The sequence below is a fragment of the Drosophila mojavensis genome, unplaced genomic scaffold (genome assembly GCF_018153725.1).
Source record: "Drosophila mojavensis isolate 15081-1352.22 unplaced genomic scaffold, ASM1815372v1 contig_80, whole genome shotgun sequence".
Taxonomy (NCBI): domain Eukaryota; kingdom Metazoa; phylum Arthropoda; class Insecta; order Diptera; family Drosophilidae; genus Drosophila; species Drosophila mojavensis.
In genome coordinates, this window is record NW_025318906.1 from 16,908,145 (window position 1) to 16,929,210 (window position 21,066).

The 21,066-nt window shown below is 36.1% G+C and overlaps 1 protein-coding gene and 1 long non-coding RNA gene across 2 annotated transcripts; both read right to left on the reverse strand.

Moving 5' to 3' along the window:
- Positions 1–18,111: 18,111 nt before the first annotated feature.
- On the reverse strand, positions 18,112–19,080 carry LOC122757693. Its single transcript, XR_006357809.1, has 2 exons — positions 18,442–19,080; positions 18,112–18,366 (listed from the first exon to the last, which is right to left on the reverse strand). It is a non-coding gene; the product is annotated as an uncharacterized LOC122757693 (long non-coding RNA).
- Positions 19,081–19,803: 723 nt separating this feature from the next.
- LOC6580273 (glutaredoxin) lies at positions 19,804–20,462 on the reverse strand. The gene has a single exon (XM_002006086.4). It carries the CDS (start codon positions 20,303–20,305, stop codon positions 19,955–19,957), a length of 351 nt encoding a protein of 116 aa, XP_002006122.1. The 5' UTR covers positions 20,306–20,462; the 3' UTR covers positions 19,804–19,954.
- Positions 20,463–21,066: the final 604 nt, after the last annotated feature.

Genomic DNA, 21,066 nt, shown 5'->3' on the forward strand with positions numbered 1-21,066 from the left:
ACAATATATTATTATTATTATTATTATTATTATTTTGATTATTTTTTCAAGTCATTGGGTAAAATAAACTTTATATTTACAGGTTTTTCCATACTCGTCCCATCTGCTCTTATTAATAGAGTAACAAAGATGCTCTGATCCTTCCTAATAAACAAAAATCTACTCTTATATATAGTCACCTATAGATTGATACTATCAATTGATTCCCCTGCTCTCCATTCTCTGTTTCTTCCAATATAATTATGTATATATTATATAATATATAGAAGCAACACCAAGAGCTCCAATATCCTCTCTCCTCGTAGAGGAATATACTACAATTTTTAAAGTTTTTTTCATTTGAGAAACTGATCTATAATAATAATCAACTGTAATCGAAGGCAAAGTGAACACTCTTAACACTCTTATATATACATAGTAATAAATAGCAAACTTTTTGTATGTTACAACAATTTGAAAGTCTCAACAGCACAAATTGAGGATCAGTGTATTTAAGACTAACCGAAGCAGTATTTAAATTTTTGTTACGTTAGAATATAACATAACCCATTACTACTTCAGCTACAAACGCGTAGCAAGAACAATAAAATCTTTAAAAAAATTTTCCTCAGCTCGTGGCTGCATGAGCTGGCAGCTATTTGCTTGAAAATAACATTTGCATTTTAATTTGTTTAAAATGCAATAATAAAACAATAAAAACATCAACTTTTGACACTTGGCAGCCATTTGGCGCGCTGGCAAGACGGGCAAATGATGTCATTAAAGGCACATGCTGATGGCGTTTTGAAGGCATATTACGCATACGCCGCGTATATAAAGGAGCAACAGCTGTGGCATGCCAAGCGTCTGTGTCACCATGTGTGAGTGCGTGTGTGTATGCATGTTTATGTGTGTGTGCGTATTTCCGTTGAGATTTGCCGCTGAACATTTTACGTGCAAACATTTTAAGCCTTTATGGCAACATTCGAGGAGAGGGCGAGAGTACAAAGCTGCGCATTATTAGGCGCATATTTGTATAGCAAGTGTAAGAATACTGTATATATACACACACATGTACACACTCACACGCTCACATGTGTGCACATACATATATGAATAGGAATGTGGTTATCTGAGTGCGGAGATGCCGCAGCACGCAGCATTTGGCAGCGGCACGTGACTGCGTCAGGGAAGTGCGTTCCATTTTTTGCGCCATTTATTAAATTTGCTGGGCAGCACAATTCATGAAATTTGTTTTAGATGTGGTTGGCATTTAGCCCCAATCATTGCCGTTCCGCCCGCTCCACAACTGAAGATTTCGTATCTTAAACTTTTATTTAATTGTCTCAACTTGGTAGTCGGTCCTTCTTAATTAATTAAAAAACTTTTCAAAGTTGCCTCCTTAAAAAAAATTTGCCAGCTCACCTTAAAATCAAATGAAAGCAACCCAAACACAGTTTCAAATTTAAAGTTATTTCATGATTTTACATTGAGCGAGCCCTAAAGTCGGCAAAGTCATGGTAAAGTTAAGCTCAAATAAGAAATGTAAATCCGACAGCAATGGGAAAGTTGCTTTTAAATATAATATAAATATATTAAAATAGATATAGAAAGCATAAATTTGTCATTAAAAAAAATGAAATTAATCAAAAAAATTATGTAAATTCAAACAAAAATTAATCTATTAACAAAAATATAAAATATAAAGTTAAAGCTTGATAATAATTAAATTTTATATTTTTAATTCCACTTAAATATTTGATACAATGTTTGTATGCCAATTAAATGAACTCATTCATTTAACATAAAAATAAATTGAAATTAAATAAGTATATGTTTATAGAAGTTCACTTCCGTAGAATTAAGTCAAGAATAGTCGTCCAAGTTAAGCCAAACCAAGCAGAATGAATGCTTGTTTTTGTAGGTATTCGAGCATCTGACTTCCTATTTGAAGATAAGCATCGCCTAGGAGCTAAGTATACCATGGGAGTATTATTTTTCGCATTCTCGCCTAAGTATTTTCACTCATACAAATTGCACTTAGAGTAAGAAGAAGTAAGAGTAAGGAAAGCTCACTCAATCCCCATTTGCTCTCTCGCTCATTTTCGTCCCTTCGTTGCCGTTTGATCTCCTCATTTCTTTTCTAATCTGTCTCGTTCTCTTCTACTTTATTTATAGCTATTTTCTTTTTTCTGTGCTATATATATTTATAAAATATTATATTGTTTTATTTTATTTACATGTTTCTTTCTCGGGCACTCCTCTTGCCTGTATATCTGCCTCTTTCTTTCTAATTATTTCTCCCCTCTCTCTCTCTCTCTCTCTCTCTTTCCTACAATCTCTTTAATTTTTTTTTTCTCTATCTATTTTTATCTTTCTCTTTCTCTTTTGCAGACTATCCATAACTAGTTCACTCTCTGCATTTCACTCTTTCCCTATTTTCCTATAAGTTTCTTATCTTTCCGTGTATGTTCCTCAGACTTTCCCCTTCTCTAGTCATTTTCTCTCTTTCCCTGTCTACATCTCTCTCTCTTTCCTTCTCTCAAACAGAAATCAAATACGCTTCTAAAATCTTGTTTGTACATTTTAAATAATATTCTTCACTCCAAATGCAAATATACATATAAAGAAAAAAAAGCTATTATTTTCGTTTTTTAGGAAAAATTGTTCAGGGCATTTGTGGATGTTGTTGCTGTTGTTGTCATTGTCACAGATGTGAGACAGTCGAAATGAAGGTTTGCTCCTGTGTTGTCAGTTATTTATTTTTAACTCCGTCAGGCAAATACTTATTACTTAGCAATTCCTGCACTGGCACAGCCATATCAAAAGCTGCTGTCAGGATTTTGTCCTTTTTGATGTAAAGTTGCTAAGCGGCTGCAGATTTATAATGCCGTCAGCATATGTATGTGAGCTGTTGTTGTTGTTGTTGTTGTTGCTGTTGCTGTTGCTGTTGACTGGTTGTCTTGTTTTAGCGCTCACTGTGATTGTTGTCAGCGCTGCTGTGCTTCCGTATGTGCAAATCTCTGGGTGTATGAGTGCATGTGTGTGTGTATGTGTGTGTGTTTATCCTGTCGCCATCTGGTTCGCTTTTGCTTTGTTCTGTTTAATTTTGTGCTTGCCATCGTATCCTGCAGCTGTTTGCCAGCCCGTACTCCGTGTCTCTTCCATGTCATCAACGTGTTTTCATTAATGTTATTATTCCACATTTCTATGTTCACGTCATCTCCTACACACAATACCGGTCTCTAATTTGTATGCATAATTTACGGACACGTTGCGATACACCAGGATTGAAGACAGAGAGAGAGAGAGAGAGAGAGAGAGGAGAGAGTGAGATAGGAGATAGAGACTTCATTTCCAATTGTCAAGGGGCTTTTCTTGCACAAACACACATACATATTGTATAGCAACTTGTTTGTGTGTGTGTTTCCATCCTATACTCAATGTTTATTTTTTAGCTCTGTTTGTGATTGACAGTTGATATTGTTTATGCTATTATGCAGACTCTCTTGAGCTTGTTTAGTCATAGCCGAGTTGATTTTTGGCTCCTCAATGCCCAATATGCAAAGCTTAACCAAGCTGATATCCATAGATTTCATACAAAATGCATCAAGCAGATGCAGTTTGTGTGAACAATAGTTCTAGCCAATCTGAAGACAAGCTAACTGCCTGGTAAATAATTCAGGAAGTGATTATATTTCTATTAAATGCAATATTGCAATATTTCTTTATCATTTTTTGTGTTATCTTACCCAAACTCAATTACCACAAGCTTTATTATTAAATCCCTATTAGTACATTCCACTTCTTGTTATTTATATCAAATATATAGACCTGTACAGTCTACAGATCTAATGAATCTGCAATCCACAAGCCAAACTTGATTGAGAAAACTTTGCATAATAAAAATCAAGAGTCAGTGTTGCCAAAATTGAAATAGTTTCACACGATTGCCTGCCAAAATGCAATGTAATGCAGAATGCAAAAAGTAAATTTCAAGACATGCACGCGCACACACACATACACATACACTTTAGTTGATTTTTTTTTTTTTTTCTTTAGCCAAAGTCAACAATTTTTAGTAAAACTTTTAATTAAGGGACCGTTCAATAAAAGACAAAGACGGGGAAGAAAACAGCATAGCATACGAGTGTGCATTGTTATCGAAGAGCAACGAAAGAGAAAAGAATTGAGCTGAAAACAGTTTTGCCAACTGCAATCAATCTAAATGTCAAGCTGTCAATAAAATTGTCAGCCAAGTTGCAGTTGCAAGCTGCCTGAATACCTGCTACAGGTAGAGAGATACACACAACTGCAGCATAGAATCTGCCAACACGTTTGCATACCTTTTTCCAGCTGACTGACTCCTGAAGTTTGTCTCTGACCCACAAATCAGTGAACGTTTTGGGGCTTGGCAGCAACTCGAGCTCAAGTCGTGTGCAGCAAATGCGACCTAATGCGACTTCCACTAAAACTTATGAGCTCCCTTATCGGCCCCTGCATTGATCTCACAAGCCCTCAATGTTTGAGCAGGCATTAAACTGTAACTAATATGTGGAAGCGTATATGAAATTGCAAATGGGGAAATATTGCACACTGTTATTATGATTTTATGCTAGCCTATGAAATCATTAAATCTTATTTAATTAGAGACTTTTTGTTTTATTTACACATATTCATACGTTTTTCCATTTATATTCTTGAGATTGCATTTTTCTTGTGCTTCGCTTCAAAACTATTTTTACACATGTTAAATAAAGCTGAGTACAGAGCCATGTTACGAAATGCTTTAACTTTGCTTTCAGTTGACATTTACACATTTCACTTACTTTTCGTAATACCCTGCAATCAACTGAAAACTATAAATGGGTAGATTGGTTTTGTTGTAGTATAACAAACAGCAAATCAAACTTTTAAATAGTATTCAAACGGGAATAATTATTGGTAAGGTGACATATATTTCTATACATTTATATTTTTAATTTTATTAATTTAATTTAATTTTTTATTTTTATAAAGTGATATAAAAACTTAACTTTAACTTTATTATAAAGAATACCTATCAAATTAAAACCTTAATTAATTTAATATATATTCTTAATCAAATATTCTCTATTTATATGCCTCACTTGCCTATTAAGGTATATCATACAGTCGTATACTCCCCATCAAAACAAAAATTCTTCTATTATGTGGGGGTTATTAATATGCTAATATATATTATAATACATTATATATTTTCTATTTATATGCCTCACTTGCCCATTAAGGTATAACATACAGTCGTATACTCCCCATCAATACTTTAATCTCTTTTTTTTCTTGTCGCACTTTTTCTTACACACATTGCCATATTTGAACTTATTTCCCTTCAATGCAGTTGACATTTTTATTAAAAGCTTTAAGTCGTAACTGCAGCGCACATACTTACACACAAGCTCATGCTGAAACACACACATGCAGACACAAACACACACACACAGACATAAACTAGCTGCGACAGGATTTTCCTGCAATGGCAACGGCTGCTGTCAACTTATTGGCTGTGAAGCACATCTATGTGTGTGAGTTTATGTTTGTATATGTGTGCGTGAGTGTGTGTCTGTCTGTATGTGCTCCATCTGCTGTCTTATGCTACAAAGTAATATTGTCAAATATGAGTTGCTATACGAAATGAGCTTTAAGTTGCCGACTTCTCTTTCGAAATCCTTTTGTTTGATGCTCTTAGTCATTGCTAACCATTTTTTTCCCTCTTGGCTTTACACTGGATATTTTTTCTGACACATACACTCACACACACACACACACACACACACCCAAACTCGCCGAGTTGCAATATTTTTTTCGTTGTCGTGCTGACTTATGAGCTGAAGCAGTAGCTGTAGAAACGGCAGCATCATTTTTATAAGCTGCCAACGGGCTGGCAGGGGGGAAAGCAGGGGGGAAACATTTGTGCAGTGCGTGACATTTTATGAAAACTCACTTGATAAATGATTGAGAAAATGCACACAAGGGAATCGCATACAAATAACACACCGAATGATATTTTCAATGCGTCCAACCAAATTGGGTTAGCAACAAATTGAGTTATTAATCAAACGAAATGGGAATTTAAGCAGGGAATATTTTCCCTTTTTTTTTTTTGCATAATTAATGCAAATATCAATTCAACTCGCTACTTGTTTTGCGATTTGAATTGCAGACTCCGCGCTGTCAATTGCCACCAAAATACATATGTCAGGCCGACGACACAGGGCGTATGCTTAATATTCTTGCAGCAGCCGCCTGACAAAACTGTTTATCTATTTGTTTGTCTTCCGCACGAGTGTGTGTGTGTGTGTGTGTGTGTATGGGTGTGTGTGGGTGTGCACGTTTGCATTTATGTCATTCGCAATTTGCAATTGCCGAAATTTTCGCTTTCACACACATAATTCTCGTCCATAATTCCGTCAAATTTCCAACTGCAATTGCGTTTTGTATGCGCCTAAGCCTGTGCCACAGCCTGTGCCACAGCCTGTGCCACAGCTTGGGCCTGTGCCTGTGCCTGGCAGCCTACAGATTCCATTGCATGATGCTGCGCATAACAAAACGTTTATGGGGGGCAGTGGGACAGTGGGCGGCATTCATTCTCCAAATCGAGCCATTCATTTGGTGCCCCCCCCCCCTCACCACCCCTCACACAACGCACATGGCGCTTGTTCATTATGCGCATAAACATTTTGGCATCCGTTGCTGGGCGCCGCTGCTGCTGCGTTGATTTGGCGGCTGCTTTCGCATTGTCTTGCCCACTTGCCATGTGTTAGATATTTTTGGGGGCTTTAGCCAACCACCACCGTCACCATCCATCTATCCGGCTGCTGCTGTTGCTGCTGCTGTTGCTGTTGTTACCCGCATTTGTGTATTTGCCGGATGCGGCATGGCTGCCAGTTGCCAACGTCTGATAATGACGGCCATGGCAAGATTTTAATTGAAACGCCCGAATGCAATTTAATTACTGCATTGCAATGCACTCTTTAAATAACTAATCTATATTTTATTCCCCCCCCTTTTTTGGTACAATTTTTTTTATTTAACCTTTCAGTTTGATTGGCCATAAATTAGTTTCCTGAATATGGAACATTGCGAACCTCTCTAACATGCAATTGTGCAAACAATTCCATTTGCATGCACTTCGAATTGAAAAGATTAAACACAATAACAACATAAACTGCCTGACATTATAATAAAATGTTGTTACACTCCACAACTGTCCACTGCGGCCGACAGCATAATCACAAAATAATTTGCATAGAATTATGAATACGAATTTGCATGAGCGAGCACGCGGCGATTGTGATTGACCAGCACACGGACTAAACAAAATCTGCACGCAGAGCAGAGCGGAGCTCGAATACATGCAGTGAAACTGCACAAGCGTAATGCGACGGGGAGTGACAGACAAAGAGATACCCTGCATATGTATAAACTAAATGGGGTATAAGTAGATGTGTGTGGGAGATGTGTGTCCATACGAAAGAGACTTATGTATTTACTGATATTACGTGATAGCAGAAGTACAAATAACAGAAAATACATAAATATATTTCCATTACACTTTTATTTAATTTATTTTTTTTATATATATATATCTATATATTATCTTATAATAAATATTGAATATTGAAAAAAATACATTTGTCAATATAACAATTTAATATATATTAAAATATTTAATAATATAAATTGAATATTGAAATCTAAATAAAAAGCATACTTCATGAAACTTTTAAGACTTTGTTATATATTTATATTTATAATAATTAATTAATAGTTAAAACAAATATTTAGTTAAAAAAAATCGAAAAAGATTATTTAAAATGATTAAATTTTTTATAATTATTATTGATAATAATTAAAATAAAATATGCGTTTAAAATTATGAGTGTAAAAAACTTTAAAATGTATAGTTAAAAGTAGTTTAAATAAAAAATTATAAGAAAATAAATTCTCTACTCGGACATCTTATCCCGATCAGTGAAGTCATAATTTATTATTTTTCTATTCAGTTAAAGCCTAAAATAGGTCACTATATATACTACATAATTTCTTCCACTATATAATTTCTTCCTGTGCCTTCATCTAGAAGTTAATTTAAAAATCATTTTACTTCAGCTCTAAAAATTAAAAAAAAAATTTTTAAACGTTACAAATCAATTTTATACTTTACTATAATTTTATTTCCCACTTCTTTTCTTATTACTCTTATTTCTAATTTGAAGAGTATTTCATAGTCTATCAATTGTGACAGCATCACTAGTATCTAAAATCGAACTTTATGGCATTATATCGCAACGTCTAACAACTGTATAAAATGTAAAATAATTCCACTTCATGAATGTGTTCGTATTTGATGCTGTCTGCGCGCGAACGAGAGAATGAAGTTAAAATTGTGAAGCATTTGGCACGCATCAAACGTGTCAAAGTGACAATTCTTTATTTACATACAGCTGACATGCTGCTCCTAGGAATTCATCGCACTGATGAATGACAACGAAAAGAACAACAACAACAACAACAGCAATAACAATAACAACACTTGCTCCTCCTGGTCACATTTGCGTGCCGCGACGTGAGTCGCCTGCTGAGCAGCAAAACTGAGACTGAGAGAGAGAGAGACATATTTGAAGCTGTATGTGTGTGTGCGTGTGTGTGGAGCATGTTGAAAAAGTGTCACCGTTGCCGCAGGTAAAATTGTTTGGCATTTATCAACGCCGCTTGCAGCAGTATTTTTTTTTTCGGTTCTGCTGAATGTAGCTATCAAGTTGTGAATTTTGTTTATTTATCAACAGATTAGCGAACTGCTGCCAGCCACAAAAATCTACGAGTTTCTTATACAGCTGACATACTCAGTCTCTCTCTCTCTCTCTCTCTCTCTCAGTCTGTCTACAGCCAACTTGGTTGGTTTAATGGTACATGAAATCGCAATAAACGTGGCGCCCGGCGCAAACCTTTGGGCTCTGTAGTAAAGTATAACTTACCCCCAGAGCGCACATAAGTCAAAATTTCACTGTGACAACCGAGTTGGGGGCCGAGTGTGCGTGTATGTGAGTGTGCGTGTGTGTGCCTTGCTGGCTTTAACTGCCAGCGCATTAAGCGTAGGCGTTAAAGCTGCACAGTTGCTCAGCCACATACGGTCCCCGGGGTCTGTTTTGCACTGTGTCAAGGCTCGAACTGTGAAATATGTTGCATACATTTCTGTCCATCCGGGCGACACATTTGCGGTTTATTGTAGGCGTGGCGCGTGCCAAACATGCCACCCACACACACACACACACACGCACGCACGCCCATTGTTAAGCCATTTGCTTGCCCCTCACGTACGCACAGATCGAGAACGGAGAACGGAGAAAGGAGCACGGCGGAACTTCACAGTGCCGGAGTTCTTGACGCATACTTCATAATTCATTTTCATTCTCTTTTCCATTATATTCATTTTCACATTTTCGTTCCTTTTTTTTTTGGGTGGTTTTTCTTTGCTATATACGCCCAGCGTGTGTGGGTGTGTCCAGAGCTGTAGTTTCCTTGACAAATTGTTTTAAATTACATTTTCATAACATCTTATGGAAAGAGTCAAATATTTATGCGAGAAGTTTAAGGCAAAGGAAAATAAAAACTCTATGCATTTATTTATTCATATTTAATTAAATAAAAATATTAATATATAAATAAATGCAAACCAAGCTTTAACAAAATTATAAAATAATTTTAAAATATATATATAATTTTAAGTGTATTATAACTGCACCCATATAGAGCCTTAACCCGAAAATAAACCCCATTCGACAATTTAACACTTTCATTTGGCACTCAGAGCTCAGGCTGCTGGCCCGCAAAAACAATTTTGCTGCAGAGCAATCAAACCGGGGGCACATGGCCAACATTGCCAAATATCCGTTGGCCAAACGTCAATGAAATTCCAATAGGGCAATCGTTATTTGATGGCAAAACCGACCGTTACAATTCATCAAACAACAAATGGATATTACTTCATCGAAAACAATATTAAATACTTGAACGTAAAACATGAACGTACCACAATGGCCGACAGCGTCAGGCCCAGGATCGAGCCCAGACATTGACACTGACACGGACAGAGGCAGTGTGTGGTGGAGGCCAGTCCATTTGGGCCCTATTGCCCCCCTCCCCCCCATGGCTTCTGCTGAAACGAGCTCAAAGTGTGTCCACATGGAAGCGAATGACTGCTGCGAGCCTGAAACAAAAGTAAATTGCAATAAAAGTTTGTAATTGACAAACGGACAACAAACAAAACTCCACTTCAGTTGCCAGTTGGTGGACATTGCTTGCCAGGCGAGACCAGGCCGTTGGATGTTGAATGTTGGATATGGATGTCGTTTTGGTCTGACTGGCGGCGGTGCCGGCAGTGGCATTCCATGTTTTCGGCGACTAAACAACTGGCGCTCAAATCAACAAAAACCGATTTTCAGAAACAGGAAGCAACAGCAGCTACATGGCCGTTGACAGGCATGCAACCCCCTCATCGGCAACCCGCCACTGCCCCACTTCCTGCATCCAGAATGTGCCCGCATATTGACTTTGTGCGAGGGGCACAAACGATTTCGGATTTAAGAAATAAAAGTTTAGTGCCTCAGCGAGCAAATCTGCAGCCACAATGGCAAACAGCTAACCAGACTACACACACACACACACACACACACACACACAGCAACAACAACAATGAGTTAGAGCAAACAAAAGACGCGTCTGTGGTTGGCTCGGCCTCCGGGTGGGTGGCTGAGCTGGTTGATGTGGGCTATAACCAATGTCGGCGGTTACTACTTTGACTTGTTTACCCCGCCAGAATCAGCAGCAGCAGTTTGAATTGGTATCGACCAGGGCTATGCGACTGCGACTGGGATTGGGACTGGGACTGGGTCAGGGCTCATTGGTTTCGGGCATCAACTGTAAATAGACTCCACTCCACTCCACTCCACTCCACTCCACTCCACTCCACTCGATTTGCGATAGACAAACGACAAGTGCAATCGCTTAGCCACTGCTGGCGACAACTGGCTTCCGGTTCCGGGTGTGAAAACTATGCAAAGGCCAGCAACTGGAGTAAGGCTCAAATAATTCTTCTATAGCAAATCAATTGAATTTGCAGTTAATGTACAGTTGCGACAGTAGCAGCAACACACCTAAGTCCATACGCCTGCGGCACTTAAATGTTAATTGTTTAATTTGCATGCCCCGCCTGGGAAATTAATGAATTTGTGATTAGCAGACGTTTGCATGCCTGGCTGGCCGAACTCATTTCAATTTGCGGCGGACAGCCCGCTGAGCCGAGTCGGTGGCAAGAAATGGCAAGCGCAAACTTGACTCGGCTCAAAAATTAACAGCGATTTTCATGCAGGTTCGAGCTGGAATCGGATTTCGGTCTGAAGAGCTTTCGGTTGGGCTGAACAAACGATGCGCTAATTTGACAAACCCACATGAGGTCCTTTACGTTTACAAATACTATTCAAGAGAAATACGTGAGCAGAACCAGTCCGTCTCTGCGTGTAAGTGTGTGTCTGTGTGTCTGTGTGCCCCCTGGCATGCCGTGTGCTACTCGAAACAGACGCGCACTTAACCTGCACCGCAGGAGGCTGTCGTAATTGCGAGTCCAGTCCAGACGTTGAATACCTCAGACCTGGATCGTTCGCACAATCAAATCGAAATGAAATTGACCATTAATGGGTATTTGGTATGTGTAAGTGTGTGTGTGTGTGTCTCTCTCTCTCTCTCTCTCTCTCTGTGTTTGGACACCTCTGTACATATGCAACTGTCAACGTATTGAATAACATGCCGAATGCCACGATTTGACTGCCATTTTGCCACTGACAGCTATTGTGCATGATGTTGACATGTGAGCAATTGTCACGCAGCAGCAGCAACGACTCAAATAGACAATGCAGCAGGAGACTATTAAGCTCAAGTGCCCTCAATGTGCATGTATGTATGTATAATATACATATATGTATGTCAACAAACTTATTCCTTAATATTATGAAAAAACTCAAGCAACCTCTTTAGCTTAGAGTTTGGCCAGTATATAAAGAGAAAGAGAAACCTTTTTTTGTGAATTTATTAAACTAAGCATAAATCATGAATTTCTTATATAAATTTGATTCATATCATTTTGCATATATCCCTCCGGATGTGGGCTCTGAAAAGAGTGAGAGAGAGCAGCAGCAACTTCAGTTAACAGACGAATTGTAATTAATTGGGAAATTCTATTGAGTAGTTTGCTCAATATTAACTTAAGGAACTGCTAAAATAATATTCTTATTACTAATATAATTTTTACTGAATGGGCCTATGTGGATTTAACTAATTATCATGGTGACGTAAAAAAAAAAATAAAATGAATAGAATTTTTTTTTTTTAATACATTTTTCAATAAACCTTTTAAAATCTTTTAGAATTATGAGGCATTCCATATATTATTTCATACATATTTTTTGTTATTTTATATTATTTTTATTTTTATTTACTTAATTTTTATTTCCTCTAATTAATTTTAGTTTATTAATTATTTATTTATTTAATTTTTTATTTAATTTATTTATTTACTTATTTTTTTGTTTATTCATTTATTTTTAATTTTTATTTTTTTAATTCATTTAAATACCGCCAGAATTCTTTTTTAATTGACGGCATTGTTTCTAACTTTCTCTTTTTCTGTTTTTTATTGCTTGAGAATAATGTTTTGGCATAACTCAAAAATAAAGATTATAAACCAATTGACGTCGACGCTGGCTGCGCATTTTGCAGCATTTGGCAAACTCATTAAAAAGTTTTCAGGATGAACGCAAAAGAAACCCACTAATGAGTAAGGCAATGCTAGCAGATACCCATTCAAAAGAGGAAAATCAATAAAAGGTAACCAAATCGTGAGGAAAATGAGAATAATAAGCTGAAAATGAAGGAGAAAAAATACATAGTAAGAGGTATATACGATATTTGATAGAAAATAAAATATATAATAATTCTCTTATTGAAAGGACAGAATATAAACATATTACTTACATACCATAGTAATATTATTGCCATAGTATCCAACGTGCATAGAGAACCAGTGTGTCCTATACTCGCTCCTTTCATGTGTTGCCTATGATCAATTCCATTACATATTTCTGCTGGAACAAAAGTCAGAGACAAATAAAAGTAGAGTCTAAGCTTATGCACTCTTTCATCACTCCCCACATTATCTCTTTTGAATAAGTACAGCAAACAACGTCATGTCACACACACACACGCACACACATTCGCACACCTGCATATTTAACCGACACTCCGTTAGAGATGCTGCGAAACTTGTTTAGAGCATAACTCAAACGTTTTGTCGCTCGCTGCTCCGTTAATTTCCCTTCTTTTTTTCTGACTCTTTGTTTAAGTTCAATTTTTTTCTCCATTATGTTTCTTGCTGGGGATGGTGGGAAATTTCTCTACGCTCATTTTTCACGGTTCAGAAATGCATAAACTTTGCCAGCGAACGGAACATTTTTATAGCGCATTTAATTAATTAGTCATAAAGTTTTGTTCTTCCCAAGAAAGTTGGTTGGTTGGTTGGTTGGTTGGTAGCCTCGCCTGCGCTCTGGCTGCTTTCATCAACTTCTTGGGGAGGCGTAACTCATTATCCCTTTCTGTGCCTTCAGCTTCTGCTTATTATCCAGCGTCAACGACAGCGCGTCATCATGCGCTCGATTATGGACCCAGCTCAGCCAGAGCCAGAGCCAGAGCCGCCCTCGACTCTGACCAAACAAGGTCTCCAGACTCCGTGGGTAACAAGCGATAGACGAGAGCCCGGCCCCAGCCACATAACTTTTAGATATTCCATTTGCCCATTTGCCGTTAAATATTCATGTGCAATGCTAAGTGGCCCGCGAAAGGTAACTCCTGGTGGACGTGGAGCGTGGAATCAAGTTCGCTCCCCGGCGATTATAATGCCAATTTCTTGCTGTGTGGCTGAAATATTCATAAAATGCGTAATTAATTGATTAATGGCCTCAAAGTCAAAAGTTTTGCCAAAATGCTATCGCTAGGTATCAAATTACTCATAAAGGTCTTTGCCACCCTTCCCACTCCCCCTCACTCAGTTCATAGATGCCCGAGCATGAATTATAATGCCTAGCCTGCGGTACGCCTGGGAAATGCCAACAGAATTTTGGTTAGTTTTAGCCAGCGCAGCAAATGCGCATTTCGCTTGTGGCTTCAAAATTATAGCCAAAGTTATGCCAGCCAGAAGTTATGCTCCATTCAATTCGATAAATAAATTTCGATTTGGCTAATCGTGCATTAAGCATTAATGATATCTACATAAATACTAAATATAATTAAAATTCAATAAAATTGTAATTGAAATGAAATTCAAGCTAAATTTAAAGAAATTAATTTTACTCCAAAACAATTTAATTTACATTTAAAAGAAATTCCGAAAATTAAACAAAAATATTTTAAAAACTAAAATAAAATTGAATAAAAAACCATTATATGATTTTCCTTTTTTAATGAGCTCACGGTAAAAAAAAAGTTTAAATTAAATCTCAATAAGATTCAGAAAATTTAAAATAAATTTATATTTAAATAATTTTATTTTATTTATTTATTTATATATTTAAACAAAAAATCCAATTAAATTCCAGAATATAAAATTGAGTTAGGTTTGTAAATGAAACAATTAAAGGCATTTACCAATTAAAATATAAAGAGTTTAAGCAATATTAATTCATTTATTTAATTTCAGCTCTAGGCTTCCATCTAATGCCAACTTCACTACAGAGCAATCTGAATAGCCTGAACTACATATACCCAACAGCCCGTCCGACCAACTGAAATGTGTAAAAATTGCTCTAAACGACACTTGCACGTAACATGTCATGCTAACATATAATTATATTATTGTTATTTTCTTTGTTTTACACCAGACGCGGCGTTTCCAGCCAATGGACGTCAATTGGTAACCCGACCCGGACAGCCGGACCAACCGCGCCCCCAAAAAACGCCCCCCTTTTTGGTTGTACATATAACAAAGATCGTTGCCTTGATAAACTTGGATACCCCCGGGGGGCACAGCCACATGGACGCACTGCAGCAAACAACAACAGCAGTGGGAAACGCACGTGTTAACAAGGATGCGATAATAAAAATAGAAAGAAGCAACAACAGCAAAAAAGAAGTAAATAAAGCGTTGTGAGGAAATAAACGCTAGAATGACAGGAAATATGTGTGCGTGACATTGTAACTTGCCCGGGTTGTTGGTCCTTGTTGCACCCTCGCTGCCTCGCTACCTCGCTTACTTCCCGCCATCGCTGTCAGCCGTTGCCAACACGAAAGCAACAGGATACACTACACCTGTATTTATATATGCCAACATAGCCATGTACAAATGCCATGGTTCAGCTGGAGAGCATTGGCCAAGCTTCGCCTGGACACGAATAGCTCGAGTATGCTTCAAGATGGGCGGGCTTTCAGCATGATATGTGTCTGGCAGTCGACATGACATGCAATGGTCACTGAAATTAAATATATGTGAACATTAAAAACATATCATGTTGATAACGAAAAGTTTCCATTTTTCTTTCTTCTTTTTTTTTTAGATATAGTTATATTAAAACTTGTTTTAAATTATGTTATTAAGCTAAATGGAGAATTAGCTGAAGCTGTACATTTTAGGGAATATAAATTGTTATAAAATAATGTATGTATATATGTTGTAAAATATTATAAATAAATTTAGAATAGAATAAAAATAAAAATAATAAAAATATTGGCTTTTTTCTACTATTTTTAATTTTATTTAAATTAATTTAGGGGCAAAATTAAAGTCAGACTCCGCAGAAATTCAACAAATACATATATTAATTTTTAATAAAAAAAAATATTAGTTTAATCATATATCATCTATATAGCTGTCTAGTTAAATACTAATACTTTTTTTTTTTTATTATTAATTTTTCATGTATATAACTTTTTAGATAAATACTAATACTTTTTCAGGCAAAATTCACAAAATTCCCTCTGCTAAGAATTTATTTCCCTTATTTCCCAATCAACTGCATTTACTCTAATGAATATCACTCCAAGTAAGCTTAAACGACAATAATTTGATGCACCTTCTCCCTTTTTAATTCCCTCTCCCTCTCCCTCTCTCGCTTGCTCTATCTCTTTCTCTGCCTTGTATCATCTGAAATCACATTTGCTGCATCTAAGCACTCAGCCAAGCTTTAACTGAGCTCTGAGCAGTGCGTGGCAGCGCATTAAAGCTAACAATGTTGCAGCACAGCAGTGAGTGGAATGAATACATAGTTCTCTCTGTTTGGCTGAGTTATCAAGCGTAAAAACTCGTTAGAGCCATACACAAATTTGCGTACTTGCTACCAGCAGGCAGCATTTACAACTGCTCTGGCAATTTTTTACGATTCAACGCTTGGCTATAATAATTGTATTTTTGATATCTTGTTTTCTTTTTCTTCTTTTTTTTCCACTCTCTCTGCCCTCGAAATTTTGTTCGGCTACTTGGCGCAGCTGTCGGCTGCAACTCTTGCTAACTGTAAATTGTGAATAAGAAATGAATTTCGCATTTTGATTGCGACATTAGATCCATCTATTTATCAGTCTCTAGTATCACAGTCACTTCAATTAGCAGCGCCATCAAAATTTGCTGCAACTTTGTCGCTTGGCTTTATGGCCATGCTAATGGCCAATCCTTTCCAGTTGGCTACCAAAATACTTTAATAAAAACCATTTCATGGTCATTTTTATAGCCGATTTCATTAGACGAGTGTGGCGGTACCCTGCAAATGCATTAACTTGCTGGGGCTTGTATGTAAAATTGATCAATTTGTTAAATAAGTCTTCAGCTAGAAGTGTTTCTCTCTGGAAAATTGGCATTTTATTTGAAAAATAAAATAATATAAAATAAATAATAGCAATAAAAACAAATAAAAAGAACTTATTAATACCAAAATAAATAAGAATAAAAAAACTAAAACAAAAAATAATAATAATAATAAAATAAACGAATAATAAAGTATTCAATAATAAAAATAACATTAAAAAAATTTTAAATATTAAAAATAATAATTTTAAAAAATTCATTTCATTTAAAATACTAAATTTAAAAAATAATAATAATGATCGACCAAATGAAAATAATGAAAAATAATATAAATTTTTAAAACAAATAAAAAAATATATAAATAATAATAATATTATTATTAGTTTTAATTTTTAAATAATTAAATATTTATTTTTGCACATACTTCTTTTATCTTGACTCTCAAGTAATAAGTATTTCATACCAGTCTCGCCTGTTTACAGGGTATATTGACCGCCCGCCTGACCAGCGTGCACTGATCTAACTAATTTTTGTTTGTCAAACAATGTGATTACAAAATATGATTTATGCTGGCGTTAAGGCTAGACGCATTTATTTGCCCAGCCACGCCCACAATTAACATTGCACTAAAACCATTTTAAACAGGCCAAAAGCATTTATTAGTTGATTTTCTTTCGCTTGGCTGAATTGTGGCTTTTAATAAAACGAGCTTTTGTTCTCTGGCAAATTTTTTTCTCATTTTTTCTCTGATTTTTTTTTTTTTTTTTTTTTATGGATGCAAGTTTTACAGTTTGGCAAACTACTGCGAACGGCCAGTGGCATTTGGAGTTGAGGTTGAAATTGAAGCCAGCCAGACATTGGCTAGACCATATATCATATATGTATGTATATCTATGTGTGTGTGTGTGTGTGTGCCTTCATTGTGCGCAGTGCGGCGGCAGCGCCTTTTGATAGACGATTTATTAAGCGTTTATTATTAGTTTTTGCCTTTTGATGGCTTTTAGAGCATTTTTGATTACAAATTCCAATGGCTGCAGCTAAATGCTGTTATAGCCCGTATAATGGTTGGAGTAAAAATTGTTAGTTAAATACTTGCTGTACAAACGGAAGATGATAGCCATGGCTGAAAGACTTTAGATTTTTGGTAGATTTTAGATAGAGTGAAGCAGCGAAGCTTAAACGAAAATGCTATAGAGCTTAAGTGATGATAAGAAAAATTACAGACCACCTTTCTTTCAAATATATACAGCGTGTTTCTGGGCCGACTTTATAATAGATTTAATCTTATTTTTCTTAAACATTAATTGAAAGAAATGTGGAAATTTGTCGCTAACCAAGGCGCTGCTCTCCATTCACATAAGAAAGGCGCATAATGTAAATGCCGAGCGGCTTTATTTGTGCAACACAAAAGCCGTGCAACAATAATGCACATCAATGGCAGCAACAAAGGCTCGACGCTGCCTTTTAACAGCTCAATATGATGCTTAAGTTCTTGCTTCCTGGGAATTCTGATTGTGCGAAAATGCAAAACAATTAATGCTGAGAGGTAGGCAAATATGGATGCTGTTGCCGACTGCACACACCTGCCTTTTTGTGAATGTTAAATGTAGCAAGGCGTCCTGGCTGTCAAACAATGCATCTTTGTGTCCCAGTTGGAGTTGCTCGACTCCAGAGCTCCCACAGCACGAATTCGCTCATATATGACACATCGGACGACGGCTGCAGCTCAGGGTCAACGCCAGACGGTCAGGGCCTGGCTGACAGTCCAGACTGACATTAAACTTGCATGAGGCCATTAAAGAAATGAATCCATTTAAGGGCAGCCCAACACATCACGCATATAGTAGCAGTCGGGACTGCACCCAACGTCGTCGTCGTCGTCGTCGTCATCGTCGTGTAAGTCATTTGTTTGAGGCAACTTTAAATCGCTGCGCTAAGCAAATAATTGATTGAATTTGCGCTGGCAAATTGCAGCAATTTGTTGACATTTCGGAAATTGTTTTCAAATTGCTTCTACAATGTCGAAATTTAGTTTACTCTCACATTAAACTGTTCAATTTCGTGTTTGCGTACCTGCGCAGGTGTAGCATTGAAAATGAAATATAAAAAAAAAATAATAAAAACAGGTGTGTGCGCTTCACATATTACAATATGCACACGTGTCGTATGCGTAATTTGGCTTATCGATTTTGGAATGTCAATGCGTTTAAGTAGTAGTGACATTTGATTCATTGTTAACTGAAGTTCATTTCAATTCAATATCGAAATGCGAAAAACTGCTCATTTATTGAATAAAGAAAGCAAAATTAATATATTTAATATATTTAAATTACTTTTGCCGTCCATATTATCTTACGAAGAACCGACTGAGGCTGATATATAAATGGTTATAATACACACAATAAATAATTGTTAATAATATTGACTTATAATACAATATAATATTATATATTATAATTTATATTATAATACAATATATTATAATACAATAAATAATTGCTAATATTATTAAAATTGTTAGTATTTATTAACGAAATGAAAACTGCAACAAAATAAATATATTGACCCATATAAAGTACAAAATAATATTAACATTTACATTTATTCTTTTATTATAATTTTTTATTATTAGTTTTATTATTTATATATTTTTTATTTAATATTTTTTTATTTATATATTTTTATATTTTAAATATTTTTGTATCTATAATTGTTTATTCGCATTTTTAGACATTTTTTTATTTATTTATTTTTTATAGATGTATGTTTATAATTTATATATTACCAGATTTCTTATATTAGGGAATATTTTTAAGTCCATATACCCTCCCCGAAGATATTTTTAAATCTATCTAAAATATCTTTCCATTTTACAGATATTCTTATCAGAAGATCATCTCATTTTGTATACAATTCTACTTTAACTAATCTTCAGTCTATAAGCATATTATTAGCATATTTATTCTATGCTCATTTTTTTTTATTATTTATTTATTATTTCTCAATCAATACTCAAATCAAACAGAACTTCAATTGGTGGTTGTGCTGCTGCTGCTGCTCCAACTCGAACTCCTATCGGCCTCTCCAATTGGAGCGTCACTGGAAGTATCGCTGCAAGGTGCCGTTCTCGTAGAGACGCTTCACGTCAGTGCCGCCGCCAATGAATTTGCCATTGATGAAGCAGCGTGGCACTGTGCGAGCACCAGTTAGCTCGCCAAGCACCGCCTGAATCTCATCGGCATCGCTGCGCAGGTCCAGCTCAACCAGGGTCATCTCCACGTTCAGCTTGCGGAACTGCTCCTTGGCCATGCTGCAGTAGGGGCAATAGGTCTTGCTGAAGATCACGACCTTGTTGTTGTTGATTGTGTCACGAACGAACTGTGCATGTGGGCTATCCATATTAACGTACATCATCGGCTTTTCCATAGAACTAACTATAGTTCCCATTTAACAATTCTGACCCGCTACCAATCGATCTCTGATCGATCTATGGACCAATATGTTTCGAGTTGAGAAAAATTAAATTTTGATTCGTAATTTTCAGACAATGCTAAATAATAGTAAAATGCCATACAGCACCGATTGCTATGATCAGAGGTTAGATTATAGTTTGGGTGATATATATAAGTTTTGAATTGAGCTTCAATTTCCATATAAAATTTCTGACATTAAGTCTTATAAATAATATATTTTATATAGCTTGCAACTTTTTTTGTATACGTTTTCTGGGTATAATTTGTTAGCCCTTTTGCTTTTCAACATTATGACTTCATCCTCAATCTGAATTATTAACCCCTTTAAACAGTCTCAGTTTTCAGATTCATGCATTATTTAACTTCTTTTTTAGAGCAAACATCTTTTGCTTACCTTGCCGTTCATCAGCAGATAGAAGTCTCATCTATTTCCCAACAGACCTCTTTTCTCACTTTCACTACTTTGCGGAGCTAAAAACATCACACAAACATATCGTCTACTCCTAAAACTAAAACAAACATGAAGGTGAGAGAAGCTGCTTAAACAGAGATACCCTGTAATGAGCTGAATGATGATGGAGTATATAAAGACTGACCTATGAGTAGTCGTAAATATCAGCTTGAGCAGATATAGATGATATTGCTGCCTTGTAGATTATGAAAGTAGCAACAGGAGTAGGCTAATCTGTGGAAACTGTTCTCTAAAGAAAATCCTAAATTCCATTAAAAAATATC